General features: G+C 34.7%; 1 protein-coding gene and 1 long non-coding RNA gene across 2 annotated transcripts in view; both read right to left on the reverse strand.

Annotated features, from left to right (window-relative positions):
* Positions 1-4,447: 4,447 nt before the first annotated feature.
* The window catches only part of LOC145683055 (uncharacterized), a 105,130-nt gene continuing 88,443 nt past the window's right edge, over positions 4,448-21,134 (reverse strand). Inside the window, exons 2-3 of the mRNA XM_081754416.1 lie at positions 19,458-19,509; positions 4,448-4,747 (exon numbers count right to left, since the gene is read on the reverse strand). Coding sequence (XP_081610542.1) covers positions 4,448-4,747; positions 19,458-19,509 — 352 coding nt within the window. The remainder of the gene's footprint in view (positions 4,748-19,457; positions 19,510-21,134) is intronic.
* LOC145683456 (uncharacterized) lies at positions 7,564-15,479 on the reverse strand. The gene is made up of 3 exons (XR_014131110.1): positions 15,430-15,479; positions 13,247-13,352; positions 7,564-7,757 (listed from the first exon to the last, which is right to left on the reverse strand). It is a non-coding gene; the product is annotated as an uncharacterized LOC145683456 (long non-coding RNA).

A 21,134-nucleotide genomic window follows, 5' to 3' on the forward strand; every position in this document is an offset into this window, starting at 1 on the left:
TACTGGATCCAGTTGGCTAAGGAGAGAAGTCAATGGAGAGCTTTTGTGAACCTTTAGGTATGTGCCCTGTCCAATTGACCCTGTCGAAAGTCTATGAAGCACAAACACAACTCTCCTTTATGTCCAGTGCTCGTTCTGAGATAATTCTCATCAAACCAGTGGCATCTCTTGTGCCCTTTCCTTTCCGGAATTGGCATTGATCTTCCTCCAACATCTATCTTATTTTCCAGCAGTCTGTTCAGTATGAGCGCAATTATATTTCCAGTATATGAAATAAGGCTAATGGTTCTGTGATTGCTGGACTTCTTTGTTTACTTTTTGTTGGGTAATGCAATCCATTGTAATATCAACAAAATCCTTCGGCCATTCTCCACTCAGGTGGATCTTATTAATAAGTGAAGTCAGTACTTTCACTGCATTGTCTTCTAATCCCTTGAACAAATCTGCTGGTATGTCATCATCTCCAGTGGCTTCCAGTCATCTCCTTCGCATGTTTTGATGGCTTGTACTACTTCACTTTTCAATATACTGGGTACTTTTCTTCATCACCCACCTCTTCCTCTGCTTCGATCGCAATATCTTTGGGGTGGTTCTTCTCATTATACAATCTCTTATGTATTCCTCCCAAACTCTAAGAATTCTTCGATGGTCAGTGACTACATGACCCTGTTGATCTTTGATTCCAAATGTGCGTATGCATTTGTTAGCTTTCCCTCTTAATTCTTGTGCTTTCTGGTACATCAGATCATATTTACCGCGCCGTTGAAGTTCCATTATTTCTTCACATATCTCTTCCATGTACTTTTCTTTGGCTTTGTCCGTCTCTCTTCTCAAATCATTATTCAGCCATCTGTATTCTTTGATGTCCGTGCTTTTTGCTCTTCAGCGTTCTTCCATCTTGTTAAACATCACTACAATTACCCATGGTTTTCTCGGTGCTCTTTCCATCTCGCCAATGTTGTTGTGGAGTGTGTCAAGTAGAATCTGTTTGACTTTTCCCCAAACTATTTCCTATATTGACTACCATATCGCCAATTACACAGAATTTTTCTTCAATTTCTGCTTTCACATCGCTGTCGATGTTTCTTAGGTGCTCTAAGTTCCATTTTCGATTTATCCTCCAATTTTTATTGATTGTTTTTAATTAGGTTTTCACTTCCGCCACTAGGAGGATGTGATCCAAATCGATATCCGCTCCCGGTAATGTCTTCACGTCTCGTACACTATTTAGTCCAGTCAATATATACATTAACCCGCAAAAAAATCATAACAAGCTGAAATTTTGCACGCACATTTGGGAAGCTGTATATAACAACATACTAAAAGTCCGGAAATATCCAGTGACTGGTTTGGAGAAATATTGGAAAATGGCTACTAAACAGTGTTTTTTTTTTAAGTAATTACTGGTTCTCATTGTAATAGCTATAACTCACGTTGTATTTCCACTATTCATGATATTTTTACTTCTTTCGAACAACAAAGGACTACGCTTACAGACCATGCATCACACTTACCAGTTTACTATACATGCGGGAAATAATGTCGGGATTTCTTTTTAAAAATCACCAAAATTTCCCTTCTGAACATTAGTTTTCTTATACATTAACCCAGAACAAAATCATAACAAGATGAAATTTTCCACATACCTTTGGGAAGATGTGTATAAGAACATACTAAAAGTCCTGAAATATCCGGTGAAGGGTTTGGCCGCCATATTGGAAAATGGTCACCAACCGTGTTTTTTAAAGTTAATAATTGGTTCTCACTTTAATAGCTATAACACGTTGTATTTGCACTATTAATGTTATTTTTACTTCATTCGAATAAAAAAAGACTACGCTTACAGACCATCATCGTACTTAGCAGTTTACTATACATGCGGGAAGTAATGGAGGGATTTCTTTTAAAAGAAAACGATATTTCCCTTCTTTCGATACGTTATTTTATACATTGACTTAGAAAAAAATCATAACAAGCTAAAATTTTGCAAATATCTTTGGAAAGATGTATTAAGCCACATACTAAAAGTCCTGAAGTATCTGATGACGGGTTTGGCCGCCATTTTGAAAAATGCCCGAAAAGTGTGGTTTTTGAACGTAATGACCGATTCTCACTTTAGTAGCTATAACTCACGTTGTATCTGCACTATTTATGTTATTTTTACTTCATTCGAATAAGAAAGGACTATTCTTACAGATCACGTACTACGCTTACCAGTTTACTTCATATGCCGGAAGTAACGAAGGGATTTCTTTTTTAAAATCCCCAAAATTTCCCTTCATCCAAATAGTTTTCTTATATATTAGCCCAGGAAAAATCATAGCAAGCTGAAATTTTGCACATACCTTAGAGAACGTTTATATAACCACATACTAAAAGTTCTGAAGTATCTGATGACGGGTTTGGATGCCATATTGGAAAATGGCCGCCGAATAGTGGTTTTAAAGGTAATAACAGGTTCTCACTTTAATACCTATAACTCACATTATATTTGCACTATTGATGATAATTTTAGTTCATTCGAATACCAAACGACTACGGTTACAGACACTTACAAATCGACTACACACATGAGGGAAGTTACGGAGGATTTTTTAAAACTTCCTAAACTTTTCTTCTTCAGATTCCTTTTTCTTAATCAGTTAACAATCTCGTCCTCTGAGAGTAGCAATTAGTCTTACATTAAATACACCATAATACACACAATATAACATTCAAGTTTCATTCAAATCATAGTGATAGAATCGGAATGACAAATAAAACTTTGTTAAGTACTACTCCTTCACTACGCATAAAGCGAATAAGGCATTCTGTCTAGCTACATTCTCCAACTGTTATGTTTACTTCTTCAACGCTAGTTGTCATCTCCAGAGAAGTTCTTTGTGAATCTGAAGAGCAAATCTAGATTTATTGGAATACTTTCTAATCATCTCACGGCTGCTGGACTAGTGTTCTTCAAGCCTCTGGAGATGCACATACTCAGATTTGCGTACAGCAATAGAACTCTCTCTCAAACAGCCACATCCAGTATCAATTATTGGGAAAGATATTGATCTACTTGTACGTTTGGCCTCATTAGCAAGTGAAGAAATATAAAAGTAACAAAGAAAGTTCTGTCGCTTTTTGTGGAGGTCTGTGTTCAATTAGCCCTCACACCGTGAGTTGAATGCAAATGGAGATAAAGCGAAGGTAAGTTCTTGGTTTGGGTATATCCAACATACTACCTGGTTGTGGCAGTTTTGTTACACCTTGAACTTGCGTAAGGACAGAGTTAACATGAGACCTCGACAGAGGGTCTGCATGTACGCTGTTCGAGTTGAAACTGGGGTCAAATGTCGCTGCAGCATGGCGAAAGATATGCCACATCGTGCAAAGGAGTCTCTAGGCCTTTGGTGAGTGTCGTGACTACGAGAACAGTGCAGTGGTGGTTTAACAAGTTTAAGGACGGTGACGAAACACTCGAAGACGAACTACGTGCTCGAGTACCAACACGTGTACAAAATGATCTTCAGGCAGCAATTGAGGCGAACAGTGGCCAGATATGTGAGGAACTGTGACTACAATTCAGTGTTAGTGAAGAACCATTCGGCACAACCACCATCAACTTGGGATGCACTACAAGTTGTGTCTATGAGTCCCACATGATTTCACAGGTGCCTAGATACAACGCGAGTAGACACCTGTGTTTATATTATTATTATTATTATTATTATTATTAATAATAATAATAATAATAATAATAATAATAATAATAATAATAATAATAATAATAGAATTTCTTCATATCCACATTTGGCATTGATAAATCCGACTTCAACTTGCGGTTGGTTGCTTATGTGGTTCGAATCCTATGTTATGCTGTAGGTTAATATCTCATATAGCATTATTGCTGAAAAACACAAAAACAAGGCACAATTTAGGTGGTTTGGATCTAACGTTAAACTGTAGATGCATGTCTCAAATAGCCTTATTGCTGGAAAAACAAAAACAAAAAAAAAAACAATGTACAATTTAAGTGGTTTGGATCCCATCTTAGTATGCAGATGCATGTCTCAAATAGCCTTATTGCTGAAAAAACAAAAACAAAAAAAAACAATGTACAATTTAAGTGGTTTGGATCCCATCTTAGTATGCAGGTGCATGTCTCAAATAGCCTTATTGCTGAAAAGCAAATTACAAGGCACAATTTAAGTGGTGTGGATCCCATGTTAATCTGTAGGTGCATGTCTCAAATAGCTTTAAAGTTCTTAAAAAACAGATTTTTCCTTCAAAAATTGATTCCTTTTTCCAACACCAACAAGTATCCAATTTATCTTTCATTTTTTACATATACCATTCAAAAAGAGGGTTCACAGTTTTTAAAATCAAACATCAAATTTTCACTACAACTATAATTAGATTAATTTTTCTTCTTTGAATTTCTAACTATTTACAATATTTACAGATTTTAATTTTTTCTTTTTAATCTTAATTTTTCAACTGCTTCAACCCTTTTCATTGCGATAATTAGATTCATTTCTACTTCTTCTTCTAAGGGGAACAATTCCCATAACGCTTCATCTTTCTCCCTCATTCTTTTTCTCATTTCTTCTTCCTCTTCCTCCCTCTTTCTTTTTCTCCTTTCTTCTCCTCTTTCATTCTTTCTCCTTTCTTTTTCTTCTTCATTTTCAATATCAATTAATATACAGTCTAATTCATCAAATGATACAATAAGTTCAAAGGACGTTGATTTTTTGACCTGTCCATCCTATAAGGAAAAGATACAAATTATCAATAATATGAATTTACAATCCTATAAAATCTAACTCAAGTATCCTTATGGCTAACCAAATATCGTAAATGAGCTAAACCCGGTTCCCGACAATTTAATCCTATGTTAATTAATCCTAAAATCAAAACTCAACATTTTGTCAATGGTATAGCTCTAATACTGATATATTTTCTTTTTTTAAACAAGCATCATTTTCAATAAATTATAACTTTGAGGACCAGGCTTTAGTTCTACAAAAGGTAGAAGTCTAAGTAATATAAATCTACTTCATGCCTAACAGATTAACGTACATGCCATTGCCTTCAAACACCTCGAGTCCCATTCTCAGTGGAAGGTCATGTAATTCAAATTCCAATTTTAATAGTATGACTTAATTCACGTATCCTCGTACCTCAACAGAATGATAAACTCAACTAAACAACCGATTTTTGACGATCAAATTATTTCTTTAAGAAAAAAATCAATATCGATCTTCCATATGACAAAAGGTTATTTTCAAGTATTTTATCATAGTTTAGGTTATTCAGATAATAAAATTAAAAAAAAAAAACATTTTATTTAATTTTTCAAAGGCATGGACCTATTTTTTTACTGTACTCAGATGATTTCTACCTAGCTGATGTTATCCTTCAGGTTAGATAATCCAACAGTACACTGAAGCATAATGGGTTGCCTTCCATGTAGGGAATATACAAAATTCTTCCTTTCCTCAAATTGTGTGCTCCCCGAGGTACGTCATCCCTCAAATCGTAAAGGGATCAATAAGTTTAGACGTCAAAACTCTATATCCTAAATCCTAAGTATAATTTTTTAAATCTAATTTCTCCATTCTTTTTCATACTCACATTTATCGATATATTCACTTTTTACGTTACATGCTGCCTTCTGCTGTGAAATTGATCGATCGAAAATGTATAAAAGTTTTTTCAGGTCAAGCAACGTGTGTGAAGATTCCCTCATGAACACTAAAGATATTTTAATAGGTTCTTTTCCTTTCATTGAATTGTGTGCTTGCCAAGAGATGTAACGGTTAACATATCCTTAGATCCCAAAAGCCTAGAAATCTAAAGCCTAAACTGTTGTCTTCTGTAAAGTGTTCCATTTACTTTCTAAATTTCTGACTACATTCCTAATCCAATAATATTTAAAAGGGGTTGCGGTGGTTCAGTGGTAAAGCCTTCGCCTCCGATGCAGGGGTCCCTTAATTGTTTTAACATTTTTTCATAAGAAACATAACAGTTTGGATCTTATTTAAAATTATATTTCACAAACACAGTGCTTGTGTTTTTTCTCGGGGGATCCTCCCAATTTCATTATAATCTAATCTAATATAATAGCCCAACAATATACGAATGTGACGTAAAACTAACGATTTCACTTTATCCACTGTTAAAAATACTTACTCAAAAATGAGTAAAATTGACTCAAATTTGAGAACATTGTATTCTCAGAATAGCTCCGAATACATTGTTCTCAAAAGTGAGAATGTGTGGGTGTTCAAAATATAAGAACAATATGTACTCAAATTTGAGTAATTTTTACTCACTTTTGAGTAAAAATTCTCTTAAAAGCGAGATAAAATATTCTTAAATAAAATGAGAAACTGCTATTTCTCAAAAATAACGAGAACGTATTTTCTCAAAAATGAGGAAGTTAACCGTAAAATGAGATGAATGTAATAAACATTGAGAAACTCTTTGTTCAAAAACTAGTAATGCTCTCCTCACAATTGAGAACATGTATACTCAAAAGTGAGTAGAAAAGTATTCGAAATGCTCAGATAGCCGCAAAACTGAGAAACACACGTTCTCAAAAATTGAGAATATTTCCTCTCAAATTTAAGAAAAACTCTTCTCAAAAATGAGAAGGTTTTTTTTTTAAAAAAAATGAGTAAAAAAGTACTCAAAAATGAGATTTTATTAGTATTCAAAAATGAGAAAAAAGTACTTATTCTGCTGCCTTGCTGACACAGGGAAGGTTTCCTGGAACTAGAAAGGAAGATTACACTCACACTGCACTGGACAATTTATAGTAAGTACGCCTTCTACACATTAATATTGAAGTTAAAACATTTTCCTCTTAAAAGTTGGAAAATAGAAATCAGTTTTTGAAAAAATACGAATACTTCAAAAATTACTTCTATTTCCCAGCTTTGAAGATGAAAATGTCTAACATCAATATTAATGTGTAGAAGGCGTACTTACTATAAATTTTTTAGTGCAGTGTGAAATTCATCTACCTTTGTAATTTTGGGGAATTTTCCCTGTGCCTGCAAGGCAGCAGAATAAATACTCCCATTCCTATTTTTGAATACTAATATAATCTAATTGTTAAAGTACTTTTTTACTCAATTTTGAATCTGCAAGGTTACATTTTTATGCTGAGACCTGTTGTTTCCATAAATAGCATAGATGAGAATTTTAATTTAATCAACACACAAGCTCCTTGTAACTTATTATGTTGGTTTGCGTAGTTTGAAACAAGTAAGCCTGATATGGTGGACAAATTTTATGTGCACTGGTTTTCTCGATGTATTCTCGTTTCCTCCTACTTTCTTCATTGCATCACTTCATTATCATTTTCTTCTCCTTTAGCCTTGAAACATAATCATGCGACGTTACACACACACACACATACACACACACACACACACACACACATACAAACAAACAAACAAACAAACAAACAAACAAACAAACAAACAAACTTAAATGTATATATATTTGTTTCATTTTGATTAAAGGAAAATATGTTTGTACATTGTATTTTTTATTTGTCAAATAATAAACTAAGTCTATACATGAGCACAATTTTTATAACAACTTACACAAGACAATGAGGATACATGAACCCTCTGAATAGGCCTACAAAGTACTATGACAGATGTATGCATTCGTTGGAAAACAGTCTGTGTCGACTGCCAATGGACACGAGATCCTCCCAGAAGTTTTTCATTTGCTATAAATGTGTCTATGCCTTCATCTCCCTGCAAACAGAGATTGTGTAATTAGTGACAATAGAAATAAAAATAAAATGAAATACTTATAAATCTTATTCGTGTATGGCGATATCTCGAATAATATTAGTGTTGCTACGTTCTAATTTGAATTAGTATCAATTGAAATACGATAATATAGACTCTGGTAAAGACAGTAAAGAGAATTACGCAATATTTCTTCAATTAATATTGAAACCAGAAGTTGTAGTAGATCTACCATTTAGTGTTTTAGCAGAGTGATTAGAGTGGAAATGGAATATATTCTAGGGACGCTTAATCGATTAAAAAATATACAATGTGAGATTACTGTCTATGCTCTATAGTGATCAACGTTAACCGGAAATGGTTTATTTCTATCACTACAAGTAGGTGGATCACATCCATTAACGAACTCCTCCGAGATAATTATCTAGCTGTTGATTGCAGAAAACAATTTTAAAATTATCTTTTGTTGAAGAGTTATTGAGCGGTGTAACGGACGTACTAAGCCAGAGGTGTTTACCCTTGCGAGGATGGCCCTCTCGAGGGCATCCTCACCCTCAAATTCTCTCTCAACCATAATGACGCGAGGGCGATGACAAGCTTGGACAGCGAGGGCGAGGGCCAACTGTCACTGTCAGGGCTAGAGCGAGGACAAATTCCCAACACGAAGGCGAGAGCGATGGTCAACTCTCTTCGAAGGTGAGGGTGAGGGCCAATTCACTGTGAGAATGAAGGTGAGTGAGGTCGGAGTAAAATGAACACCTATGGTACTAACATTACAATATTATATATATCCCACTTGCGTGATCCTAATAAACATCAAATGAAAGACTTACGACCTGACTCGTCTATGGCGATCTTTATAATAATAGTAGGGTTGTCACGTTCTGGAAGGATTAATATCAATTGAAATAAGATTATAAAAATAAGGAAATTGAAAGGTAACCAAAAACATTTCGATCTGTTTCATCTATGCAAGACAAGGAAACAATAAACCTGAAAATTAGTCATTTCTGCTTATGTGTGACGAAAAAAAAAGAAGAAGAAAGAAACAAACAATGAATTACACCACAAATTCTAAGTTATATAAAATTTCACCGTTATTCGATTTCTACTTTTTTAGCAATTGTTAAACAAATTACTAGAATGTTTTGAGAACAGTAGCGTAACTAAGAATGCATGCCCCCCTCCATCCGCGAAAATGTCAAAAGGGCTCTTCCTGTTTCTACGTTCATGGCACACGTACAATTTATACATTAGTAGAGTTATTTTTCCATCTAGTCAGACAATACTTGCTAATATACAAAAATTGCACATTATTATTATTATTATTATTATTATTATTATTATTATTATTATTATTATTATTATTATTATTATTATTATTATTATTATTAAGCAATTACATGGGACTAAAAAGTTTCTTAAAAGAAATAATTTCTAGGAATTAGGAATTAGATTTCTGGGCTGTCGGCATCTAAGGCCACGTTAGCCCATCCCGTATAAAGGATGACGTCCCTCAGCGAGCCCACTGTACGATGAAAGGGAAGGAAGAAAGGATTGGGAAAGGAAGGAAGCAGCCTGGGACCATTATATTAGGTACCTCCATCCCGGCATTTGAATGGTATGAATGAACGAAACCCAAGAAAGACTTCACTCAAGATGGCAGGTCTGTAAAAGCTGTTACACTCTTTCGGCCGAGTGTCCCCACCAGGAGTCGAACCTGGGACCGCTCACCTCAAAGGCAAGAGCAGAAATAATTTTTTTCCTAACGTTCACATTACAACTAACATGAAAACTCGTCAAAACTTGTGGAACTTGCTCACATATTTCTAAACCGGCGTATTTTTTTTTTTTTTTTTTTTTTTTTTCGGAGAGTAATTCGCTGACTAATTTCTCAATATCAACGTGGTGCCATTCTTCGCTTTCAGTGCTCAGGATTGGCAAAGGGCTCAACCAATGCCGTAACTTTTGCGGGGGAATGGGGAAACTGCCCCCCCCCCCAATTAAGCTTCCAGTTGTTTGATAGGATTCATTTGAGTTAAAACTTTGTTGCTTTGTATGATGTGATATGAACAGGAACTTATAAATAAAGCTTGGAAAAGGTTTACCACATAACAGAAAAAAAAAAAAAAAAATGAAACGAAAATGTGTTAAGAGCCTCATTCAGTAAAATGTGTCCTATTAGAGCCCCAGACAAAATATATATTTAGTAAGACTTTCAACATATTGTCTCATTTAGTTAACTTGTGAAGCACCGTACTATTTTCAAAAGCATTGCAAATAATTTAAGATGTTTCTGCTGCCCCACTATCTGAACGAAATACATTCCTTTAAGATGTAGCATATATGTAATCTGGATCTTACTTTAGTAAACCATCAACTGGCGCCCCAAGAAGTATCGAACACGTTTAGTAAGGATTTCACTTCAAATGCCATCATTATTCTAGGGGGCCTCAACTTGACATATTTTAGGAGGTCTAATTAATGTTTGGTCTTCCAAGAAAAAGCCCAAGTTACGGGGCTGAGCTCAATTTCATCTTCGACCTTGTTCTACGAATATAAAGTTTGATGGCTTTTAGTGTACTGAATGATCGCTCAGGATTGGCTTCGTCAGAGGCACAGTGAGATACAGTTGCAAAGAAGTACACAAATCCAGAACACTACTAACATAGGAAGTTATCTACGACTAAATAATTGGCTAATTAATTCCAAGTTAAAATTTCACTAAATTGTTTCTTCACTACTCATCGGAAACTTGTTAGTTGTTGCAACAAAAGGCGATACATTTTCCGAGTAGAATTCACTAAATCTATTATAGCTGGTTCCGTGATTTCTTTTTCCTCTAAGTAGAGTACTCTTGCAGTAATATGAAACCTGCAAAGTGCTTTTGAATGGAGTTGAATTTCAGTTTAGCGTCCCTTTCAGCAGCGAGGCTATGTGAGACGTGGACCTACTGATTAACGTGGAATCCGAACCACATGAGCTCCCGCCGGGAATCAAACCCGGGTCTCCCGCGCCAAGAGCGCGTACGCTAACCGCTTAGCCACGGAGGAACTCTGCAAAGGGCTTTTAACATCCAAACATTATAAAGTTATACTCCGAAACTTAAATACCGGGAGCCTGTTAGTTACGCCACTGCTTGAGAATACAGATTCTTTATTCATAGAAAGGAAACTTAATGACTACATATCAGGGTTGGCTGGTTTAAACCAATGTTTAAAGCAGCTGGTTTTTTTCAAAAAAACCAACTGGTTTAAACCAAATAACGAAAATGTTCGTAAAAGTGTAAGTGTTTGTAAAATCTTGATGAACACACATTTGTGGGTTATCACGTTTCACTCCCGTATATTATTCGTATTATATTCAGACCTAAATTCCCCATTCATTACTCAAAAATATTATACTACAAAAGCAACTTTTTTTTATGTAAGTTTATAAATGTTTGTTTTGTGATTTTTTTTGTAGTTATTATTGTTATGTAATTGCAATCAAAGAAACATTCTAAAAATTGTTTTGTTTACTATTGATAAAATACATCGAAATGCCGTACTTTGTGTGTGTGGGGGGGGGGGAAGGAGGGTCATACAGACCTTACGAGAGGCATTTAGTGAAATGAGAAGTATCTTCGATATCTATTTATGTATAAATGAGTCTGAGCCAAAGTGGACTCAAATAATTCGTATCTTTGTGATATGCAAATTAAGTCGTTGTATTTCTTTAATTTGGACCAATAAAAGTCGTTGTTAACTAACTTGAATTAAATTAGTTCGTCTGTACTCCGTAGTACTTTGAAATTGTCCATATGTAATTCAGTATAATGGTTTCACTTGTGCACTGTTTATCTTTTTGTCCTTCTGAAATGACTTGAGAGCTATATTAAGAAGCATGTAAAGATCAGTACAACGTATTTTTATCAGGATTCCTTCGTGAGTGAGTCGGCAGACGTATCGCATTTGTGGCCAATTAGTCCTGGTTCCGAGTTCAAATGGAGGACAATTTTTCTCGGATGTAACTCGAGAAGCAGTTTTTATTCCGCTTTAAGCTTATGTGACCCCTTCCAGCATAACCCGGCTGTTGCATAATAACATCAAGGCGAAACAAACTTATTTCTGTCCATATATGATATGAATATATAGAGCAAATTATTTAAACCAAATAAACCTGGTTTAAACCAAAAAAACCTGGTTTAAACCAAAAAACCTGGTTTAAACCAAAAAAACAGTTTTTTTTGTTTTTTCAATAAAAGCCATGGTTTTTGCCAACCCTGCTACATATACAGATGACGTTAGAACCATCCATTAGTATGCAAATCAAATTATTTATAAAACCATCCTTCTATTAAGATATTTCCAAAACGTATAACCTGGAAAGTAAATGTATTAACTCTGTAATTATGAAACTATGACTACAATTGAACGATAATGGACATATTTCTAATCAGGAAGGTATACAAAAATTATGTGTCCAATGAAATGCCTGACAGGACTTACCTGTAGCTCTGCAATGACATATTCGTGGCTCCTGTAAGGTGCCGACCTTCTCCTTACTATTTTAGCTCCTTTCTTACGTATGATTACACCTTGTGGTAGTAGAAATGGAAGCAAATGTAGTGCGCAATTGATCTATAGAGAGAAAATATGACTAAGTCAGTATATAATAATGTTTGGAATTAGTAGATATTGCTATTGTCTGCCAAAATATTTTTTTAAGTACAATGTAAATCACACTAAATTATTCAAAAACTACTTCCATGAGTTGAAATAAGGTTTTACTTAAAGTGTACTGCTTTCTAAAGCTCTAGACAATTGTTATATTCCTTAGCACAATGATGGGGAAACATTTTGGGCCGCAGGCTAAAGAAAAACGGAAAAAAATATAGGTGGGCCAATATAATTAAAAAAAAAAAAAAAAACAACAACAGTGATTGTATCACTTGTAAAACCAAGCTCTATTAATACTCGAAAGATCATGAAGGGGAATGTGATAAATGGTATTGCGAATGCATTTTTAAACATTTCTCATAATTTGGCTGGAAGTATAATCCACTGATTCTCAGAAGTGAAGTTATATTCGTCAGGTAATGAATCACGTCGTGGGCTGGGTGGAAACGTTTAAGGAGCTACATCTAATCCGCGGGCCATGCTTTGCCCATCACTGTCTTAAGACGTGAAGATAATAAGCCAAAGATGTGCAATTTTGAGTTCATGTACGTTTATTTAAAAGGTATTACGTGTTTCAAAATACTGACTTATTTTTACTTTTCAAAGTAAAGCATATAAAAGCTACTATTTGCTGCGATTGAATTATAACAATAAAACAATGTTTGTGAATAGACACTATAAAAAGATAATGTAAAGAAAGAAAGAAAAAAAAAACAAATGGGTGCTTTGCCAGAAGTAGGGTTGTGTTGATGACAAATAGACTCTTGTGTACATATTTATACATGCAACCTGAAATATGATAAATATACACGAAAACTTGATCTTACTCACCAAGAACTTTCTCTAGCGAAACCTTAAAGAAAATTATCACTGCCAAACAGATGACATTGAAAACAGACTCTGTCGCGCCGAACAAATTTTTAAATTCAGCATCCATCTGAAATATAAAGATTTAATTGTTATACAAATATATTCTATTAAATAATATATTTTACCTTTTTCTAGTCATGAAGTTCCAAAGTAGTTCATTGTCATAATGTTTTACTGCAATGTTAGAAATGCGCATACATGAATAATGTGAAGTAGCAATTAGACTCTTGTTAACGAACATCACTACTTAAATTGTTCTTTGTTATTCAGAAATAAACCAATACAATTGCAATAGTTTATGTGTGCTGCAAGTAGCATAATTTGCACCCATTGTTAGCTAGTGGGGTGCACGGTGGCTCAGTGGGGAGCGCTTACCTCAGGTGCATGGTTTTCTTGGTACGATTTTCACCCAAGCAAGCTTGTGATAAACAACATTGTGTTCGTGGATTTTGTCGAGGTACTCCCGTTTCCTCCCACTTTCTCATTCTTCCATCATCATTCACTTGCTTTAATCATCGTCTCCCTTAACCTAAAGGCATAATCATGGGATGTTAAACTGAAAGATTTCACTATATTTCATTTTGTTGGCTGTGTGTATACTTTTGCAAAAAAGAACAACGTAAAAATAGAAGGAAAAAGTAAATGAATAAAACAAATGTGGTTGGTGGTTGGTAGCAGAAGCGTCATTTCAGATTTTGCTTGTGGGAGGGCAAGACCCCTTGATATAAGAAAATTTTGCGTTTTTCACTGACTACTATTCTACTCAAAAAATCTATATAAATCTCAATCTCAGGGGGTGCAATTACCCCTCCCTGCCCCCTAAATGACGCCACTGGTGGTAGTTCCCTTAATATAGCTAAATTAAAATTATTACATAACTTCTGTCATAAGTATTGGACACTCAACAAACAACGGAAAATTTGATAAAGTGAAAAGTTTGTGTCAGTCGAGGGAAATTTTCTTAAAGAAACCTACGAACAGTGCCACCAGGTTCGTCCTGCACTGACTCGGTTAGATAGTATTCATGCTTTTATTGCCACCTAGCACAAGTTTGTTCGTGTTTATGCCATACGTCCACACTGTATTTACATCGAGCCCTTCTGAAGTTAATCTGTATGTAGTACTGGAGCTTGTTATTTAGTGCTGCTAAAAAAAAAGAAAAAAAAACTTTAACCTAACCTGAGAATGTAAGAAATGTGTCAAAACTTGATAAAACAGTCTGCTCGAGTAATGCCTGGTTTTTTTTTTTTTTTTTACATTGTAGCTTTTATGCAACAGATACGGAATCCGTATTTATATGGCAATCGTAAAGGAATTGCAATTTTTCAACTAATACTTCTGGTGGTCCCTTGAAATTTTATCTGTGCAAGTGAGCAGGCCGGTAGCCAGCCGAAAAATATAGGGGGGGGGGAATCCAACCATATTATAGTTTATTTGCAAGCCTACCGTGAACATTTTAGGCAGGCAGTAAAAATTTAGGAGCCCGGCCCCCTAGACCCCCCGCGTGGATACGGGCCTGCAAGTGAGGGCAAGGTTCTAGATTACTGGTCCCCCTTCCCATTGAGCAATAATAAAGACAGAAAACAACGTGCCCTGCGGGGCTCTAAACCGCCTTCACTCGCTAACGCTCGCTCGGCAATACTGTGTAGATTAAATGTATAAACTTTAGTAGAGAAAGAAACCAACCCAGCTACTAACCTACATGGGGGACCAGTAATCTAGAACCTTCCCGCAAGGGAGTTTTTTCATGTCACCCGCCACAAATCTTTTAGGGGACAATAAGAAGGAAATTATTAAAAGAATTGTATTTTAACAACAGTTATTTAGAGTGCAGCGCCAAAAGTAAACCTGCACGCCCCAATTCACAAAAAAAAAAAAAAAAAAAAAGTAAACCATTTACTGAATATATTGGAAAGTCGCATATCATTAACACAACAACTTTGTCTAAGATATAGAATGCCCAGAAGCATAGAGTGAGGCTTCCGGGCATTCTATCTGGGAACCAGTACCTAGAAGCATTACTCATGATTTTCGAAGGAAAATAATGGATTGTCGTGATTAACCGTCAATCGATTACAATGATCGCACACAAGCAATGTTGCATTCACACTTAAAACTAAATTCATGTTGCTAGCAGTACTTACCTGCGAAATCCTATATGCTGTTAGTAAACAACACTTTTCGTCCATATTTCCTTTTAACTTTCTCTTTATCCATCCGCTAAGTAGTTCCTCCATCAGCCAAAATGAGAACATATAGTTCAGGATTATAAAGGACTTTTGTGCTCTTATGTTAGCTTGTTCGTACTTGTTTTCCATAATCTTGCATTTGCAAGCTGTCTTTTATATCTCACGATATTCCATGATATATCTATATCATAAAACAATATTTTTTAAGACTACATTATTACTCGTTTTTGAGAACCAGTCTCTGACTCAAATATGCAACTAAATTTCCTCATTCTCATTTTTTGAGTTATTTTCTCCTCAAAATTGAGACTAATTTACTCAATTTTTTTTGAGTAGTAAAATGTATTCATTTTTGAATAAATCATTTTTAACAGTGTTGTATGAAAAAGAGCATCATCAATGATGCTTTATTTATAATTGTAAAACCCATGGAATCCCGTTCCAAACACACATTTACCCCTTTTATCAATAAATTGCTGATTCAAAGTAACTTCAATATCACAATCTTTAACTTCTATTGTTTCTTGAGGATGAGGCTATTTGAACGTATTACCAGTCTCATAGCGCAGAAGTTTTACTTGAAATTGGAATGATGTGTTTCCTGTGTTGTTGTTATCTTTAACGGTTGCAATGCTCGTGAATTTACCTACACTATGAAACACTTGCTTGCTTGGAGTGACCACGGTCAACACTAACCAGTACAAAGTCATTAATATTAGGCAAGTTGCCGGTATCTTCATCTGGCCCAATATGTTCAACAAAGTCAACTTCGAGATCTGTGTCTCCGGCTTGGTAAATGTTCGGACGAGGAATCATTTTCTGACAGCAAGTTCTTTGATTTCTTTCGAGGAAGGGTTCGAACTTTTACACTTTCACTCAACACTTTATTTGCTGAATTGCAAATGACACTGGGATGACTCTTAGTTTGAGGTTTCTTACTGTTAGCTTTTTTATTCTATTCTTTTTCTTCGTAGTATTGCTGCTATTTCTCATAACTCGCAGCATTGGCCATTGGAACTCTCCTACGCTCCTTTTTTTGGGGGGGGGGGAGTTTCTTTCTTCAAGTCCTCCCGGAAAAGATGGCCTGCAAAGACACCACTCGCTTGGTGTTTCGATAATTTCTTCTTGCTCTCTGAGAATGTGAACTTTCCGTTCTTGCTTTGAGACATCCTATTATCAATATTAAAACGCATAGGATCTTCTGTGTTCGGGGAACTTTCGGATTGTTTTTTAGGAATTACTTCTTCAACACTTGCATTGATGAACAACTTGGAACATCAGGATCAGGACCAGGTAGCGACTGTTCATTCTTCTCTTCCTGGCGCTTCACGTGTAAAATGATTTCCACACAACAAACAAGTACTTAGAAGCTAAATCTCCTTTCCATTCAGACCGGTACTTTCCTTTTTCGCATAGAACTGCTCCAATAATTCCATATCAATTTTACTCTCCAGTTCGTGAAGAAATGAGTGCTTTATAACCTAAGTCCTTGGACACAAACTGTTTTTCCTCTTCTGGATTTTCCTGAAGATTTTGTCTTACATCTATGCACTTGGTATAATCTACGGGAATTTGCATAAAATGGAAATATACCTGCTGCCTTACAACTAGGTTTGTTGTTATTGAAAGAATTTTCTCTTCCGTCGTTATCTACGACTTTTAACTATGACAAGAAGTTCTTCTTGTCTGATTTGGATCACAAATATTGTTATCTTTAAAATCCAATTTTCTAAAGCTGCCTCTTCAGCATGTGTAAGGATAGTAGAAGGGCCCATGTTTCTAACTGATTTTCGGTGGGCTGCTTAATCTCTTCTGTAATATTGCACTAGTAACATTGAATTTTGTGCTAGATTTTTTAAAGCTCATTTCTGATCGATAGCTGACAACGCTGATTGTAATCGTTCAGTGCTGTAATTTAAGGATTTACGTTTCTTAGTGCCTTCCATTGTCAAAGCTGGGGATCCAAAATAATCCTGAAACAAAATTAAGAAAACAATTTAGGATTTATTTACATAATTTAATAAAAGCTATTCTTATTTCAATTACATGGGCACTTCATGACAACTAGTTAAAGATATGAATAATTAAAAACAAAATCATCTTTTAGTTTTCTGTGCACATTAGCTACAGTAATGAATATACTCTACAAAATAATGAGTAAAAAAGAATTTTATACAGAGAAATTTATGACTGAGTTGGGTCTAGCAGCGCTATGCGAAAAGCTATTACCCACAATTAGTAATGTTAATATGTATAAGGGAAACAAAACAATTAGTCTATATTATTCTAGGTCTAAGGCCTAAAGTTTCGAAATAGAAAACTCCTGCGTCTTCAATATAAGTGAAAACCAGTAATGGGCCCCTACCGACCAGAAATGAGCACCCCCATGCCCAATACTGGAAGGAGTTAAGTTATTTCCTTGATATTTCGTAGGCAAATAAGGATCTCATTATGATACATTTTCAAACAATTCTGTGCCTTATTAGCATGCCAAGCATTTGAACCAGAAGTGAGCATGGGGGGCTCATTACTTGTCAGGAGATAAAATAGCCATCTAGTAATGAGCACCCCAGGTCAGACGGTATAAGAATGGTTCTACACTTGAAATTCTACGTTTTATCACATATTAAGACTTCCATAAATAAAGTAAAACAATGTATTTCACTTACCTTTAACAATACTAACTTTAATATTCTTCTGAAATAATCTTCTTCGAACTTAAAAAAAATTCCGAAAACAAGCAAAACACGCACATTGTTCCAGGTCACCTTCTTCTCTCTCCCACCAACACACAATCGAATGACAGACGTGCTAAATAAAAAGGTGGGGCAGAACTGAATAATCAATGTTCAAATTCCGAGCATTGCATTCCGTGTACTTGCCGAAATAGAAAACTTCTCATCGAAAAACCATAGCTAGGGCTCATTACTGGACCTGTGCCCATTATTCGCTGGACCACCCTATTAATATATAAACTAATAAGTTGACTGATTCCTCATATCATTCATGCCTTCGGTGTAAGTGTTCCTCAGTTCCATTCCCACCCTCGATAAAGATTTTCTTCATTCATTCAGAACATATAAATGCGCAAATGGTAGCTTACATACACCACTTTGTATCTTTCCCCGAATAGTGTGCTCGCCAAAATCATTATCCCTCAAACGTAAATAGTTAAATAATTCTAGTTACTAACATTCTACAAAAATGTAATTCCAACCTATAATAATTCAAAACTCAATCTTAACCCTCTGTAAAACAATAAATTTCGTAAAGTTCCTTGTGACTTGTCGGATGCCACGCGTGCCTTTCATGTGCAAACCCGCGTTCGATACCCGGCGAAATCTCGTGCTTCGGATTCCATCTTAATAAGTAGGTCTACCTCTTATATAGAATAGCTGTTGCACAAAATGGAAAAGCTATACAAACGTAATAATAATACAATCTCTTCCTTACTTTCCGGTTAATGTACGTGCCTTTATCATAAGAAAAAACTCAGGTTCAATCCTCAGCAAGAAACTTAAATTTCACTTTAGGTCCACGTATCATATAGCCTAGCTGCTAAAAGCTGGTAAACTTAATAAAAAGATGGTAAACTTAATAAATTTCATAAGTCCCTTCCAAAGTTAGTATATAAAACATGGATCAATATTACATTTGTTTTCAAGTACTCACACTCGCTACAAGTATAAAAAATAATTCATCTAACACGTGGAAAGTTAGGCATTCACTTCAGTTCTTAGCCAAAAACTGTATTCGATTTCTACTATATGTAATTTAGATCTTCCTAATGCTTGTTTTCAATTAAAATATTAAAAGCATTCTAACTAAATGACTTGTTTATTTACATATTTTAGACATAGTTTATAATCAACTAATAATATTGTTTTCAAGTAGTTTCATTCTGTGGTCTTCCATGAAAAATAAGAAATCATATGTCTCCAACATTAAATATTATATAATAAGAAAAATGTTATTTTTCTTACCTGATGCTTCTCAATGGGAACAATATCAAACAAATAAAGGTAATGAAGTAATCTAAAAAAGAAATAAAAACTAATTTTATTATACTTGAACGCATATATACTACAATAAAAAATCATCAAATTCTGCAAGAAACATTCATTTGCTAAGAAAAATCAAATGAATACCAATCTCAGTAATATTCATATTTATTACAAATTAACCGTTTCTGACCTAAATTATTTTTTGAAAACAAAGAAATTTTTTATTTCAATGGATTATGTCTTTAAGTCTAAGGAATTAAGAAATCTGTTTTACTAAAAATTCTACGTTTCTAGGGCGCTATAACTACAACGTATAAGACATCTTGGAAACATTCGGCAGAATATATACGCTATGAAACAAAAAGAAGTTAGTGATTCCAAATCAAATCACAGGATCAAATAGAATTACTCTAACAAGATTTTCCAATAATAATATCAATTAGTCACAGGATAAAGTTATCATTTCCTAATAATATTACTAAAAATGTTAATACTAAAATGTTTCATATCTTCTAATCAGTTAAGAGAAAGTAAACTTTTATTTGCATATATATATTTAAGAAAACAGAAATCAACTTACCTTCAAATATAAGCGCAGATGTAGCAAGCTAATCACAACGTTCAAAGACAAACACTAAACGTACACTCTAAAATCAAGAAACGAAATGAAAGTTTTCTGCAAAACGCGATTTTTATATTAACCAGAAAACCACGCCAACTTTCTCAGTGAAATTCCTTAAAATAAAAAAGAATCCTCTAAAAAATAGATAACTGCAATTTACAGAAAAATGTTGCCAATAGGTAGTTGTAATACCCCTCCTTGTAAATCCATTCTTCTCTGGAATTCTGTAGGGTCAGTTGACACACAAGCCATAATTTCCAACCCCTTATAACAACAACAACTCCCGTTGCGATCAAGATTTTCTAAAAAATACAATAACATTTTTAACAAAAGAAACTCTTCTTTCTTGTTGCTCCAAGAGGGAAGAAACCGTGTATTTCGCAGTGCCGACTCCAGCATTGGATTTTTTGTAAGTCTATAGTATATTTTTCTCTTTATATAATTAGTATACGTACAACTACAGTGGTTTACTAATATATCGCTTACCGATGATCTATAAGGGTAACAGTTCAATCTCCAAGCAAGTATTTTTTAACATTTTCATGACAAACAACGTATTGCATCTACCGTACAGCCATCATTTCCTCCCATTTTCTCATTCCAGCAATCATCTTTCACTTCGTTTACATTTTATAAATCATTAAAACATAGTCTACAGGGAATAATCCTGGGACGTTACACTAAAAGATTCCATTTCATTTACCAACTGTATGCAAAATTTCACTCTAGACAGTCTTAGGGAACAACAGTAACTCTGTAATACAACATTCACCTCCAAATGTTTAAGGATTTCCTTGATTAATCCTCAACCATGTCAGTTTCTGATTATTATCATCGTGTTTGCCTTTGGTACACGCTGTCCCGCGTTCAATACCCATGCATGTAAGCTTCTTATATAAATTAATTCTTAAAAATAGTTGTACACCCATCAAATATATATGATTATCATACACATGGGTAAATGTAACGAAATTTCACAGAAAGCATGTCATTATAAATTTCATTTTTAATAGTGTATTTAAAGTTTCGGGTTC

Source organism: Thermobia domestica, chromosome 4 (genome assembly GCF_964235325.1).
Source record: "Thermobia domestica chromosome 4, izTheDome1.hap1.1, whole genome shotgun sequence".
Classification (NCBI taxonomy): domain Eukaryota; kingdom Metazoa; phylum Arthropoda; class Insecta; order Zygentoma; family Lepismatidae; genus Thermobia; species Thermobia domestica.